Genomic DNA, 14,006 nt, shown 5'->3' with positions numbered 1-14,006 from the left:
AATTTGCATGCAAAGCTCTTGTTTCACTGAAACACAGCAGTATACATGCATGCTTATAGCAGGCCAAGAGCACCAATCTACAACCAAAGTGAAGACTGTTTTAGCGTATTAGTTCAGTGAGCAATTTTTTTTTATATATGTGTATATATATGTACATACATACACACACGGCTTTTTTGAGCTGTGCTGTGAACCGATGCTTACCAGGAAGGCACGATGCTCGAAGTTTCTGGAACACGGGACAAGGATGCTTCCTTGAGGTCTGAAGACACCAAGACTTGCAGCTTCCAGTGTTTTACCTAACACATAAACCTGACCAGAGTTAGACATATACACAAGGATAAGATACAGAAGCAAACGTCGAGTGAACTGGCCTGCAGCACGCTGGGTGACGACTCAGAGCTGCACCCATGACACCCGCCTGGGAAGGCACGCTGTGCAGTCTGCTCTTGTAGGTGTTGCTCAAAAGTAAATTTGTGGGTTTAATTTGGTATCTTGGCAAGTTGTTTCAACAGCCCAGCACACAGCCAATGTTAATTTATATATATCAAAACCCAAGACCAATAGGGTCACTGACAGCATCAGAATTATACTTCTCCTAGAATAAAAGAAAAAAGTCTGCTGCAAGAGAAGCATCTATAATTTTGGCATTATTCTATTACTGGCTCACTGAAGTTACCTTTCTCCATTTATGTTAAGAAAAAAGTGCTATTGAATTTAGTTACACCGTAACAACATCTACAGCCCCCCCCCCCCCAATATCAACAAAACTGCAGTTTAATTTCAGAAAAGGTGTTAAAATATATATATTTATACATCAATTTGACACACTGCATTAGTTTACACAAATGATGGTCTCTCTTGAAACTGTATTTATGAAATGTACATTTTTAATTTAAATACTCAGTATACACTGCACTTAATCTGCATGTTGCATTTATTAAATACATTAAAATCTGCAATGTAACAAAACGTTTTCTGCATACGAAATTCAAAACACCATTTTAAATGAACAAAAGATGGCTCACTTCATTTATTTTTTTTTAAACAACTAGTGCATAGCACACTAGCTCAGCTCCACCAACACCAGCTGTTCTTCCTTTTTTATTTGACATTGTTCACAGACTATTACATATTACAATAAGAGTGCTGGATAAAAACATGAGGTACGAAAGTGGTTCAAAGATTATAGGTCATGCAGATCATGCTAGACAGCAAAGTAAGTTGTGAATGAGAAAACACTAAATAAAAATACATAAAGAATGTGCATTATAAAATAAAAAAACCTCAATTACACAGCTTTGCTTCTTTGGTTACAAAGTAGGTTGAACAATTTCACAGCTTTTTATTCCCACCCAAAAAAAAAATATACGAAATGTCAAAAAGCAGAGGAATCATGGCAATTTCTCTCTATTAGAAAGTAGAAACAGAAATGAGCAAAGTTTTCTTCATCAAAATAGCCCATCAATTATTTATTATATCACAATAACTGGTGACTACCTGTACAGATGCACTATGGTCTTCATACTTACACTCTATACAAAAATTTACATTCAAGCTGGATCGTTACTACCGTAAATAAATACCAAAGGTAAATTGCCATTAGTGTTAGAAATATGCCAGGATTCTTTTGTTCAATTATTGCCTAAACATTTTATCTATTAAACGCAATCCCATCTATCATTTTACTGATACATACATTTATTAAAAAAAAAAATTAAAAAAGTTCTGTGACATTGTTCATGTACATTATGAAAATAGCAGCCCTGTAATAAATAAAACAAATACATGAAACTAACGTAGGCAAATGTTACTTATATTGAAAGAACAGTGGCTCTTAAGATGAATTGTTACTTCTTACCAAATAGCAAGGCTCAAAGTAATCCACGGGAAATGGAAACCTTGGAAAGCCACCAAAGCTCTGAAAGACCTCACTGCTGCACACCAAGCAAATGCACTCTCTGCATTAACAACTCCTCCTGCGACTTCCCTTGTGCACTGATGACAGAACGGACACCAACTGCACTTCATGATACACGGTGAGGGACAGCTCTTGTAGAGTGATTGTCTAATACTGAAAAGGCCAAACACACAACAGAAGCATGGCTACTCGCTTGCATATAAAGTGGAAAGAACATCAGTGGCACACAAGGACAGACTGCTCTCAGGTTTTTGTTTCCAAAGGAGGCAAGAAAGCTTTATGCTGAGGAGACATTCGGCTGCTGCGGAGGTTGCGTTGGCTGCGGAGGCTGTGCTATCACTGTTTGCGCCTGTGAAGTGCTACTGGGATTGGCCTGTTGGGTCGAAAGTTGGGATAACTGATCACTGTTTGAAAGAGATTTTAACAGTGCATTTTCTCGTTCAAGTAAAGAGTTTCTTTCAACTAATTCTTTTATTTGTTCCTTCAGGACTTCCACTTCTTCTCTTACTGCATACATCAAATGGCTTTTCACTAGATCCTGTGAAGAACAAGGTAACAGTTACACCAAGTGAAAGAACAGTTTCGTTCCACTCCAACCCCAGGATTTACTATTTTACTGCTTTCATTGAAGTGGAAAGCCTGGAAAACTAAAGCACTCGTCACTAAAATTATATGAATAAATCAGCCTTCAAGAGCAAATAACCTAGGCCTTTTATTCAATAGCGGCCCTTACATCAAAAGCTTCATTTCCAGCATTCAGCATTAAGTTCTAGTCACCTCAGTTACGCTGCAGACAAGGACTAGAATTACGTTCCAGCTAATTAGAATGAAAGCATCAGCTCTGAAGCTTTGACCTGGAGGTAGCAGTCTGCATTACACAATCCCAAGCACTGAGGTGTACGAGAACCAAGAAATAGGACAGCCTTTAAATCAGCAAAGGCAAAAAAATCAAACAGATGTAACCGAAGCTCAACAAAATGTCAAGGATGGCACAGCATAAGTGACAATTAAGAAAAACTAGTGATGAACTTTGCTACAGTAAGAGACTCCAATGTGCTATTTATTTTCAGTGCCTCTAAGTTCAATCACCTTGTTCACAGAAATTCGTAGGAAAATTCATTTAAGAACATTTTTCTGGGCCAACAGTAAAGGCCATCATGGTTTGTGGTCATCCCTTAGTTGACACAGAAAATCCTTTTTTCAAATGATGGTCTCAGTCTGACCCGACTGAAGGGATGTTACAGACTCACAGAAACGCAATACAGATGGAAACTTATGCTCAGTGACAAACCACTAATCCTGATAGAAATAACTTATTTTTTACTTACCATTGCCTGTTCTATTTTGTTGTCAATGGCAACAACACTTGCACCAGATGAGCTGTAAATACAAGGAGAAAACTTTGTGAGCTTTACTGTACCATTCAATTAAAACTATGCACCCCCTGGCACCCGCAGGAGTCCTACAACATGCTTTCGCTGGAAGGCTAAAGCTTCAGATTCAGGAGTTCAGTACACAATCACGAGGGTTCCCCACACACTCTGTATTGCCCACTACAGTTAGAGCTCTTAAGAGACACCGCGCCTTCAGTCTGTAATTCCTCAGACTATGCTTACGACACCCATAACCAGAAAAATGCATTAGAATAGAGAGCAAATTAACTGCTTTGATTCCTTGCCTCATTTTTCAGCTTTCTTCGCTGGGGAAAATAGGGATTCATGGGATATGCATGATGTCCTCAACTCTAGTCTTATTTCTGCTAAACTACTTTTATAAAGCATTGAAGAAAACAACTGCTGTAGTATTTGTTCTCTGGCTTTACGTGAAGACTACTTTCCAGTTAAGGAGTTCCTGGATCAGCATGGTATTTACAACTTTGCAACCGAGTGGCTGGAATCAACAGAAGAGTAAGACACGACCAAATCCCTGAACTCCATGAGCGCGCTTGCTCGGTTTCAGCGAATTCTCACTGGATCGCATTTAACATCTAAGAAACGCGCTGCAGTCGGCTGATTACAGTTAGGGCCAAGTCTCGTTCCAAAGACATACTAGTGCAGAACAGTCCGACAAAACACCTCGGTCATCACTACAAGAACGTGTATTTACTGTGCGAAACAAGATGCTGAACTACATCTTGAAATCCTGGGTTACGGCAATCCAGGCCTTAATATTTTGGGTCTGTTTTCAAGTCACAACACAGGAACACAAGCCACTCACTCACTTGTAACTCTCCAGAGGCGGAATTTCGGGGGGCTGGGGGTGTCCCTGTTCTCTCGCAGGCTCCAGTCCGTTCGGAGAGGAGCTGTAGCTCTCCCCGGAAGGCTGGGCAGGGAGCCTGACAGCGCCGGCTGCCATGGAGGAACACCCCGCAGCAGCCACAGAGCGCTCCATCCACGCCCTCGCTGTCGGTCCCGCGCTCCCCGTGCCTGCCCTCCCATACTCGGTCTCAGCGGTCCGATTTTGCTCCGCAGCTCCGTGCCTGACACAAGACGGCAGTTCTTGGACTATTTACCAGGCCTGCCAGTGATAACTGCTGATAATGCTCCCCAGCGATGGAAGTCGCTATCAGCGGTGTGCAGCTACATTTTAAAAAAGTTAACATACGGGGAAAACGCAAGGTTTGCAGTCATGCTTGGAAACACGCCTCTCCGAAAAATACGTAACACTCTCTGAAGCCAAGTGTTAAGAAAAAACTACTTAAGGCTTTTTAAAACGACTACTGGAAATATGCTCAGCAGTATTAGTCACATACGTGAAACAAAGCTCAACTATTGAAAGGATAAGACACTGTTTAGAGAAATCCACTTTAACGAGTCTCACAAGAATTGTCAGTACCTAGCACCAAGCACTTACAAGTAGAAGGAATCAGTTTTTCAGACTGAGGGAGTAACAACTCCTATTCCTAAACTGAGCAAAGCTTGTAGTCTAAAACAAAAGTGCTAAACACCCATTTCACAAGAAAACTGTTCCAGTGTCTTACTCTCTTCTAAGAAGCCTCTTTCAAGTCATATTCATGGTAAACCTCCTCAGAATAAAAAGTATTTATAATTTATGACAAGGTTAAGTATTCCTTTCTATCTTGAATTAACATAGTACAGATCTATCTGAAACTGTCAAAAATGTCTGTGGTCAAGAGTCACTGAAGTCCCCAAGACTGCTCCATGTCCCCGATACAGCCTTTCATGAGCACCACTTCAGAAGCCAGGTGAGGCAGCTCTGAAGAGATAAAGACAAGAGGAGCAAAAGTAAAGCAAACAGCACACTTTGTAGTGGGATCTGCTTCTGCATCTTTACAGCATAATTATACACCTTTTGTCAATACTTTTCCAGTTAGAGATTGGGACTTTGTTCTTTTTTTCCTGTTTCAACTATTTTGCAGTGTGCTTATTTAAAAAAAATAAAGTCCACTACACCACTCGAAGTTAAGGCATTTGATCAGTTCCATGAAAAAGCCTCTCAAGTGGAAGACAGGCAGCCTTCCCCTTAATCACCTGAAAGACTCGTACCTGCACGGCATGCCGCAGAAGCACCTTTCCCATGCTGTACCTTGTGCTCCAAATTCTCTTCTGCCTTTTAAATGACTGCAGTGTTCGCAACGTGTGTGCAAGAACTGTCCCTCCCTGTAAGTGTGATTTGAATGCAGCCAGGGAAACTATCGCTCTCCCACCCACATTTTACACTTAAAGTGATACCAAGAGGCAGTGCTGAGAGCCCTAAGTAGTTTATACACTACTTTTATTTGTTTGTTCTCGTTGCCCTTACCCCCAGAGCAGCTTGTGCTATTATCAAAGTACCGAGTCAGGATTCCAGACCTGCTCCCTGCACAAATCCCAGTGTCCATCCTGCTCGTCTCCAGCAGGCAGAGTCCAGGACCACCCGGACCACCGCCCACCCACCCCAGAAGTTCCACACTGACAGAGCAGCCTTCGGTCAGTCAGATGCGGTTTTATCCCGATGACAATATTTCATTTCACTTTCTAAAAGCATATGAGAATCGGATTTTATGCTAGCACAATTCCGTATGATTCTGTCCTTTATTCATGTTATAGTGCTCCCCACAACAAACAGCTCCTGTGAGACATTCAGAAGCAGAGCACTCCAGTGCCAGCTATTCATATGGTACAGTCCAAATATGCTGCCAAATTTTAAGATTTTGTATTTTTCTCAAATCCTTAGCTGTTGATATCAAATCCCAGTTTGCATAAAAGTATTTTATCCCATGGCTGCAGAATGAAATTTATAGATACAATCCTGTCCTTATGAAGAGGCCAGGAAAAAAAAAAAATCTGTTAAGTCTTTTCAGATGTCGTAACTGGAAAGAGTTTGATACAGTCTGTGAGTGCACCATCCACTGTATATCCAATGCCTCAACTTGCAAATTCTTGAGTCAGAAGTGGAAAGACACTATTTAGCTCTTACAAAAAAAAAGACCGATTACTATGCCATGCTTTTAGACAAAGATGATTGCTCCAGGAGCTACAGCAGAAGTCTCGCAATTATTGTCAAAGCTGTAATACGTAGACAAAAATCCACATGAAGTAACGTAGGGCTGTTGAAAGGGATGCATTAGGCATACAGTATCTTTTTTTTTTTGTAACTACAAACTTCCCCCCGCCCCCCCCAACTAAGCTTTTGCAGCCAACTAGCTACCATACATACATGCTGTAATTTGAGAGAACAATTCAGTTTGACTTGGACCTCCAAGTCAAGGTTACGTAAATGAAGGCTCTGACCAAAAAGAGGTTGTGTTGGTATACCAAGATTGCTCTGAAGCCCATCAAGTACAAGGCAAGATTTATAGTCGGCAACAATGACAAAGGTTACCAAGTACAGTTTGCCATTTCCAGAGATGGATGACAAACTCAACATTTTTCTACCTTACATACCAGACAGGCAAAACCCTATTTAGTCCGAGAAATTCTCATTTTGACTGTTTAAAAAAATCCTAGTGGCTTAAATGTAAGTGTTTCGTATTTTACTTTGAAAGACCAAGGGAAAACTAGATTTTGACTGCTAATAACACTGCTTAGCTGTAGCTCACAATCAGGTATGCAGCATTTGGAACAAAGTGTTTTATCAAATATTTACAGTTTGCACTTCGGAAGTCTTTATGTTGTGTTTTAGGTATGTTTCTCCTCTATGCCTACAACTCAAGAATAGCACTGTAATTTTTTTTTGTTTCAAATGTCTTGCAAACAAAGTGAGAGAAGTGTCTTGGATGATCACGTACAGAGTAAGAAAATGGGAAACGAACTGGTAAGTCTAAGTGCAAGTCTGATTTCTAAGGCATGTTACACAATATACAGCAATCACACTTTCCATAATGCATTGCATTCTTAAAAGCCTCGGTATAACTCTGGCTTTATTGCTGCAAAAACTTTTCCTATGGAGACATGGTTCCCAAGAGTATGGTAAGATATCATTGGAAAGATGTTTCAGTATCATCAACAAGCTATAATATTGTTAAAAAAAGCATTTGGTAGCCTTGTTAGCACCACACATACCAGTGTGCAACTTCACTATACAATATCTGTATTTTCAGCAATCAAGTGTTCTTTGTAAAGCATAATTTTGCAGTTCAAGAAAGCTTACTTACTGCAGACTATTCCAAAACTTGAACAACACTGTTCACAGAATGGGAAAGTGAGTAAAATAAATGACTAATGGAAAAATTGGGGATGAGTGGATCAGAAGACAGCAGAAAAGGTTAATGTCTTAATGTTAACTTGTTAATGGCTGGAGGAAAATTTAGCCTTCAACATCACCTTACATTCACAGGCACCAAGATCTGTTTCAATGGTGAAATCAACACACGCCACTGTACTCAGCTTGGTGTTTTCACCATTCATGTCTTTAGGTATAACTATCATCCTTCTAAGAGGCATGTTCTCAACTTCAAAATTCACTTTGAAATCTAGGTAGAAAGACTAGGAATCAAACTTCAAAATAAAGGCATTTGCAGCTTAATTCACTCCGTATGCTTAAAAAAAAAAAGAACATAGTGGTTCATCTTTAGAGATTCCACAGTCCTCAGTAATGTGTGTATTTTACACCAACATGGGATGCATTAGGAATGAGAGTTATAAACAGCCCCACTTTGGCACTGTCAAGTACTAGACTAGGTAATAGCATTTCACATTTAAGAGACTGCAAATCCTACTGACTGGATGATGTAAACTAATTTTGAAGCTTCAGGTTTTTTAGTCAGTAACAAAAAAAAATATTCTGTATTTAGCTGTATTACCAATTATCTGCATACTACTTTCCCAAGGAATTTCACAGCAGCAAGTCATCCCCCAAAAGACTGCCAGAATGCATTAGTTTTCTTGCTCTTGATATTTCTTTTAAATTTTATCATCAAGAGTTACTATTCACCTCATGCTTTTAGATGCATAAAACCTATCACTCAACGCTGCTAATCCTACAAGAGTGGAAAAGATTGCCTGCAGAACGGACTACAAAAGGGCACACCGATGCTAGCAAGAGTCTTGTCCAACAGCCTCTGCAAGGCAACTCTTCCTTTACAGCACTAGATCTACTTTGCTTTAACCTGAAGCGGAACGATGTTATACACTGCAGTCTCAGTCATCCCTGAACCAACTGATCTCCCACAGCTCTTTCGTTGTTACTGCTTTAAATCAAATTACCAAGCAACCTTTCTGGAAGGAACAGTAAGGTACCTTGAAGTGCTCCCAGATTTGTTTTGCTCGCAAGTGAACTACAAACTAAAACAGTGTGTTAATTTATTCTTTCCCCCTCACTGGTTTACTCATTTATGAGCTACTGTAGTCACTTAACCAGCCACTCTTCACGTCTTACCACTAGTGGAGCTATTTAGTCTGTCCAGAGAAGCCTTGTCTGTTCTTGAATCAGTTAAGGCATGTTTAATTAGCCTCCATCCAATTATGAGATCTTATAATGATAGCTTCCCAATGCAATCAATTATGCAGCCTTGAAAGAGTACCTATGCAAGTATTTCAGATTTTCATCATTTTTCCTTTGTCAAGGCCTTTGTGAAAATGTGAGAAAGTTTGAGGCAGTGAATTCACAGCCTCAGGATTACCTGCAGGTGCCCAGCTTTCCCTGCAACTCTAAGCCCCACATTAGTCAGCTCCTCCATCAAACAGAATTATTTGTTTCCATAGGACAGTTACGTTTTCTTCAGTTTTACATAAAACTCTGAAGATAATTATTCAACACAACATCATAATTCATCTTAGATGCAATGCATGAGCTCTATAAAAGACAGAATACTTCTGGGGAAAACCAAGATGATGTTTGAGTTGAATTGGTTTGGATTTGTTGTTTGTTTGGGGTTGTTGGGTTTTTTGTTTACATTAAAGAAAAATGTGGCTCCTTCACAGTTTTGTTAAGTTTGAGTTACACTAAAGAACCAATCAATCTTCCCTATGCGTGAAGACAGTCACATTGCCCATCATTTCCACGAGAAGTAAGCATCAAGAAGAAACACGTTAACCACAACACTGACTGGATCAGTGCATTACATGAAGTGCCAGCCTTATCTTAAGACTCTTTTTAAATTTCACATGAAGTTTGAAACTTTGAATTTCAAATCAGAGAAGTTTCACCCCTAAAAGAACCTCTAGATAAAGCTACAATCAAGAAGTGGGAGATGTGTAACTCTTGACTTTCTCCTGTCTCTAGGAGGAGCATCTCATTTAACAGAAAGGCACAGAATAGGGAAATGGAAGTTTGGCAAAATCCACCACATGAAGAGATGCTGTCTAATTCGTCACGTTTACATAAGAAGAAAGATGTTTATCAGCAACACTTAGAGTATGTTTATCTGGGTGCTAACGTAGGGGTAAAATCCACATGAGTTAATTTATATTGTGAAGGTTTAATGCTTCACACAAAAATGCAATGGAAACATAAGTCCTATTGCTTTAAATTCAAGTATACCAACAATGGCTATGTTTTAGGCAAACGCATCTGAAGCTCCTCTGGCTCTATTACCACACAAAGGCAATCCAGGTACAGAAGAGCCATCGCCCAGACTCCCCACGAGACTTGTGCCCTTAGCAACACCTCTGCGAACACTATGCAGAAAAACATTTGCAGGCTTCCCGCAAAGGTTGACACCAGCATTTCACTAATATTTAATGGTTTGAATGTTACCAGCACTTCTTCCCTGCCATGGTGCCTTAGTGGAAAATAAACAGGTCTCTATTTTACTGAAGCAATTTAGCAATCTTTTACTGTCTACTGCAATAGCACGTGGTTAGCTTTGCTGACTTCAAATGGTCCCAAGAGATGGCTGCTCATAGGAGAATAATCCATATTTGTTAGAAAAAAATACTCAGATTACACAGGAAGATTATCTACTACATTTACACTAAAGTCTCCCAACTCAAGCCCCTGAGGTTCACAAACTATGAAGGAGCTGCAAAATGTAATTAAAGAGTCTACTGGCAGCAGGCTTCAGATCCTTAAGTTTTGCAGTGTGTTAACCCCACATTTCGGGATGGGGAAGCAGAGGGATCCTGAGGAAATCAGATGAGCTTGTCATTTTCACAGCAGAGATTTCTCTTCCACAAACCAGAGATCACAAAAAAAGCCCCAAACCACGTACTTATCAAACTACTCGCGTCTGACAAGAGACCCCACCCACATCAGAGGCCGTGCTACCCACACAAAGCGGAGCTGCCAGGGCACCGTCAGGACGCACGCTGCTGGTGGAGCCACACAGCTGAGCTCCACCATACCCCTACCCTGCGAAGCGCTCCCCAGAACTGGCTTTGCCCTTGCAGTTCCCTCCGTTAGGTTTTCATCGGAAGTTTATTGTTGAAAGCTTCTCAGTTTCAGTTGTCTGGTAAAGCAAAACTATGTAACATGATCTTAAGAAAATCTAGTAACTGAGTTACAAATGCAAAACCTGCTAAACCCCTGTCAAAGACTTTGGAATTTGAACAGATTGTAAGTTTAAAACTTGCATCAATCCTGATGAATTTGCTTCTATGTTTTTACAAATACTTGTTTTTACCACAAAGTGTTCAACAGCAAAGATGCAAGACTATTTTTGAAGGAAGCCATTTACGTTCTTCTACCCGAATTTAGTGTTTTTCTATATCCCATGCTTCCAGTACTTGCTTCAGACGTTGTACATAAACCTCAGATTTGTGAAGCCACAATCTTAATCATTAGTTACTTGATTGTAGGGTTTTTGAATCAGCTTCTGCATCTTAAGAATTATTTCAAGTTAAGAGACATGAAAATAGAGAAAGAGATGAAGGCTAGACCTTAAAGTGAGCTTTTGGTCTAACCACCAAATTTGTATTCAAGGCCCTAAAGTTTATTTTAGTTAAATAATGAAGTCCTTGGAACCTAAATACCAACTCTGTCCCATAAATGCAGGAAAGTGGCACCATCCAGAGCTTAAAGCAAAAATGCAAATTTGTACAAGCTTCTGCTAGAAAAGGAAGATGTGCTTTTGAAACTTAGCCTAATGCTAGCACTTCAGCAAAAAACAGAGCAGGATGCATTATCATTACTTTTAACCATCAGTGTTGTACAGTATACAAATTGTTGCCAAGCAAACCTTAAAGGATTCAGTTAAACTTTGCAAGGTGAAAAGCCTCTCAAGTCAAATACAGCCAGTACAATGATTATTATCGTTATCAATACTTCAATAGCTTCTACAGAGCTTGCTAAGCAGAAGTACTGTGACAAGCCAGAGCATCACAAGGCATGAAGTCACATAATCACTAGGACTTCAACTTAATGCTGACAAAAAAAACCCTTCAAAATCATTAAAGTGCAGGAAAGAAACAGTTTGCAGCTACTGATGAATTAGTAATACATCTCTGACAAGTCATATCTGTAAGAGATACGACTTTGTTGCACTTCATTACAGTTTCTCGCCATGAGTTCAATGCTAACTTAGTAGGTTACTTTGTCCTTGTATCTTGTCACACAGTTCATGTTTATTCCCCGTCTAGCTTTACTTCAGCAGAATGAAAGCAAGCCAGAAAGTTTCCTTTCCTGGTTTTGAGACCAAAAGATTTTAACTTTGCCAAAATTGTGTTTAAATATAATATTTTCAAAACTTGTTTTCTGATACAGGACTCGATAGCCACAATGCCAAAAAGTTTCCTTTTTTTGGAAAAGGAAGCTGTAAATATTTTAGTGCAGGTCAGCTAGTAGCTGAGTAGCATTAAACTCTTTCAGCTTACATATTATGTACGATACATGCATAATGGAAGGAGGAAGGAAAAAAAGTCATGTAATATATTTTAGATTTATTTAGTTTTAAGTTTCAGTACGAAGACTTCACTTCCATGACTGCTTTCACACCTTCAGGCTGCAGAAGTCCAATATAAAGTTCTAAACACAAGCAGCAGTTCTGTGCAAACAAAAATGACGAGAAACTTGCATAGAGCGAAGCTGTTCATGCATACCTCAGCACGTATGCATTGCATACTTAAGCATTCATACCTATCCCAGAAGGTCTTTGACTCGCGTAACTTGTTGAAATGGAACGCTTGGTAGAATGCGGTTGACGGATTCCTATGAGATCCAAGAATCAAACAGACATATTGAAAATGGGTACGTAATAAAAATACTAACTCTTATTCAACCTGCATTACAAAGTAAATTAGCTATCCAGACAGGTTAAATTTATGTCCAAAAGTTTACAGACTTCACAGAATGCCTAAAGAATAGTTCAATGACTGAAAAGGCCTTACAGTTTCTATGGGTTTCCATTAATGACATACTGATTCAAAAAGAAAAAGTAATCCTCGATCCTCCGGATTTTCATGCTATTTCAAGTTGCTACTGCAAAAAGACAACTGTAAAACCATTAATGAAACATCTCATGTCATGCTGACAATCTTGCATAGGTAAGCTGTATACCACTCTAATGCTATACATATGTAAATTCAAAAGATACCTTTCACACTGTTCATATTTCACAAAATGTCTCTGCAAACAGTACCCTACCCAGTATTTCTATTCTACTTCGCACCCTGCTTTATATTCAAAGGGCACAAGTTCTCCAAGGGGACCTGGAAGTCAGAGCTAAATATGCCTTATTCAAACTACGACAGATTAAGTTAGAATGAAAACCAGATCGAGTTTGAATTCGAAAGTAAGATCTAAAATACTGCCAACTTTGTAAGCAGTTGTCAGTCGTGCCTGTGCCTGCCCTCCCTGACGTGCAAGAGGGCAGCTGCTGTTTGGAGGCGCTTTGCCAAGCGGTAAATGGGAGCGCTTTAGCCACCACCCTGGCTCTCAAGCCTTCAGCACAGGCTCCAGTAACCTTGCTGAAGGCCAGACACTACGGCACAAATCCTGTCACCACTGCCAAACCCCTGGGACAGCCTGACCCTCCTTCTTCAGCGCGCATTTACCCCATAGATAGCAACTATACCAAGAGTGTAATTTGAAGATCTTAGTTCTCCAAAGTCTCATCTGAACACTTGTTGTTTACAAGATACTGGATGAAACACAAAGTCAGAATTCTCTAATGCTAGGGGCTCTATCAGAGCCTTATACTTAAGCTTAGAAAATCCTTTTATCAATACTGCAGTTCATCCTTATGTTGGTATAGCTATACCAGCCCTAGAGAAGAATGCAACAGCTTAGCTGAAAAATCTTCAGAAAAAGCTAGTATTAGAACTAATTATAAAACTGTCTTTAAGAGGAATTAAGTTTATACCAACATTAAAAGCACAGGTGCCCATCCCTTTTCTAAGTTTATGGCAAGAATACTTCTTAAAACAACCATCTTCAAGTTATTTAATTATTTCCATTTAGGTACAATCACTGTATAGTTGAAATCCTAGAACAAAACAAACAAACAAAAAAATCACAGAAGCAGCACCATAACAAAACACTATCTGAAGTAATTTGATTCCCATGGCAGGTATATACCAAAAACCTTGCAAGGGTAACGATATTTGTGCATCAGCAATGATCAGGAATCACTTGCTTGGAGAGTTTGTCACTCCTCCTCCCACCTTCACCACTCTGCCCTTAAAAAAAAATTTCCATGTGATTCTGGAATTCAGCTTAAAACCTGCTACAGAAGTTGCTTGATCAAGCTGGTAAACATCACACTCTT

At 39.6% G+C, this 14,006-nt stretch overlaps 1 protein-coding gene across 2 annotated transcripts in view; it reads right to left on the bottom strand.

Annotated features, from left to right (window-relative positions):
- Nucleotides 1-1,018: 1,018 nt before the first annotated feature.
- The window catches only part of TSC22D2 (TSC22 domain family member 2), a 30,370-nt gene continuing 17,382 nt past the window's right edge, over nucleotides 1,019-14,006 (bottom strand). Inside the window, exons 2-4 of one of the 2 annotated variants that reach the window (XM_009486468.2) lie at nucleotides 12,377-12,448; nucleotides 3,250-3,301; nucleotides 1,019-2,459 (exon numbers count right to left, since the gene is read on the bottom strand). In XM_009486468.2, coding sequence (XP_009484743.2) covers nucleotides 2,199-2,459; nucleotides 3,250-3,301; nucleotides 12,377-12,448 — 385 coding nt within the window. In that variant the 3' untranslated portion in view covers nucleotides 1,019-2,198. The remainder of the gene's footprint in view (nucleotides 2,460-3,249; nucleotides 3,302-12,376; nucleotides 12,449-14,006) is intronic. The other variant, XM_075716338.1, reaches the window with a different exon arrangement.

This window comes from Pelecanus crispus, chromosome 9 (assembly GCF_030463565.1).
Source record: "Pelecanus crispus isolate bPelCri1 chromosome 9, bPelCri1.pri, whole genome shotgun sequence".
In the NCBI taxonomy this organism is placed as follows: Eukaryota; Metazoa; Chordata; class Aves; order Pelecaniformes; family Pelecanidae; genus Pelecanus; species Pelecanus crispus.
The sequence above is the reverse complement of the archived record's forward strand: the minus strand, read 5'-3'. Positions and strand labels throughout refer to the sequence as shown.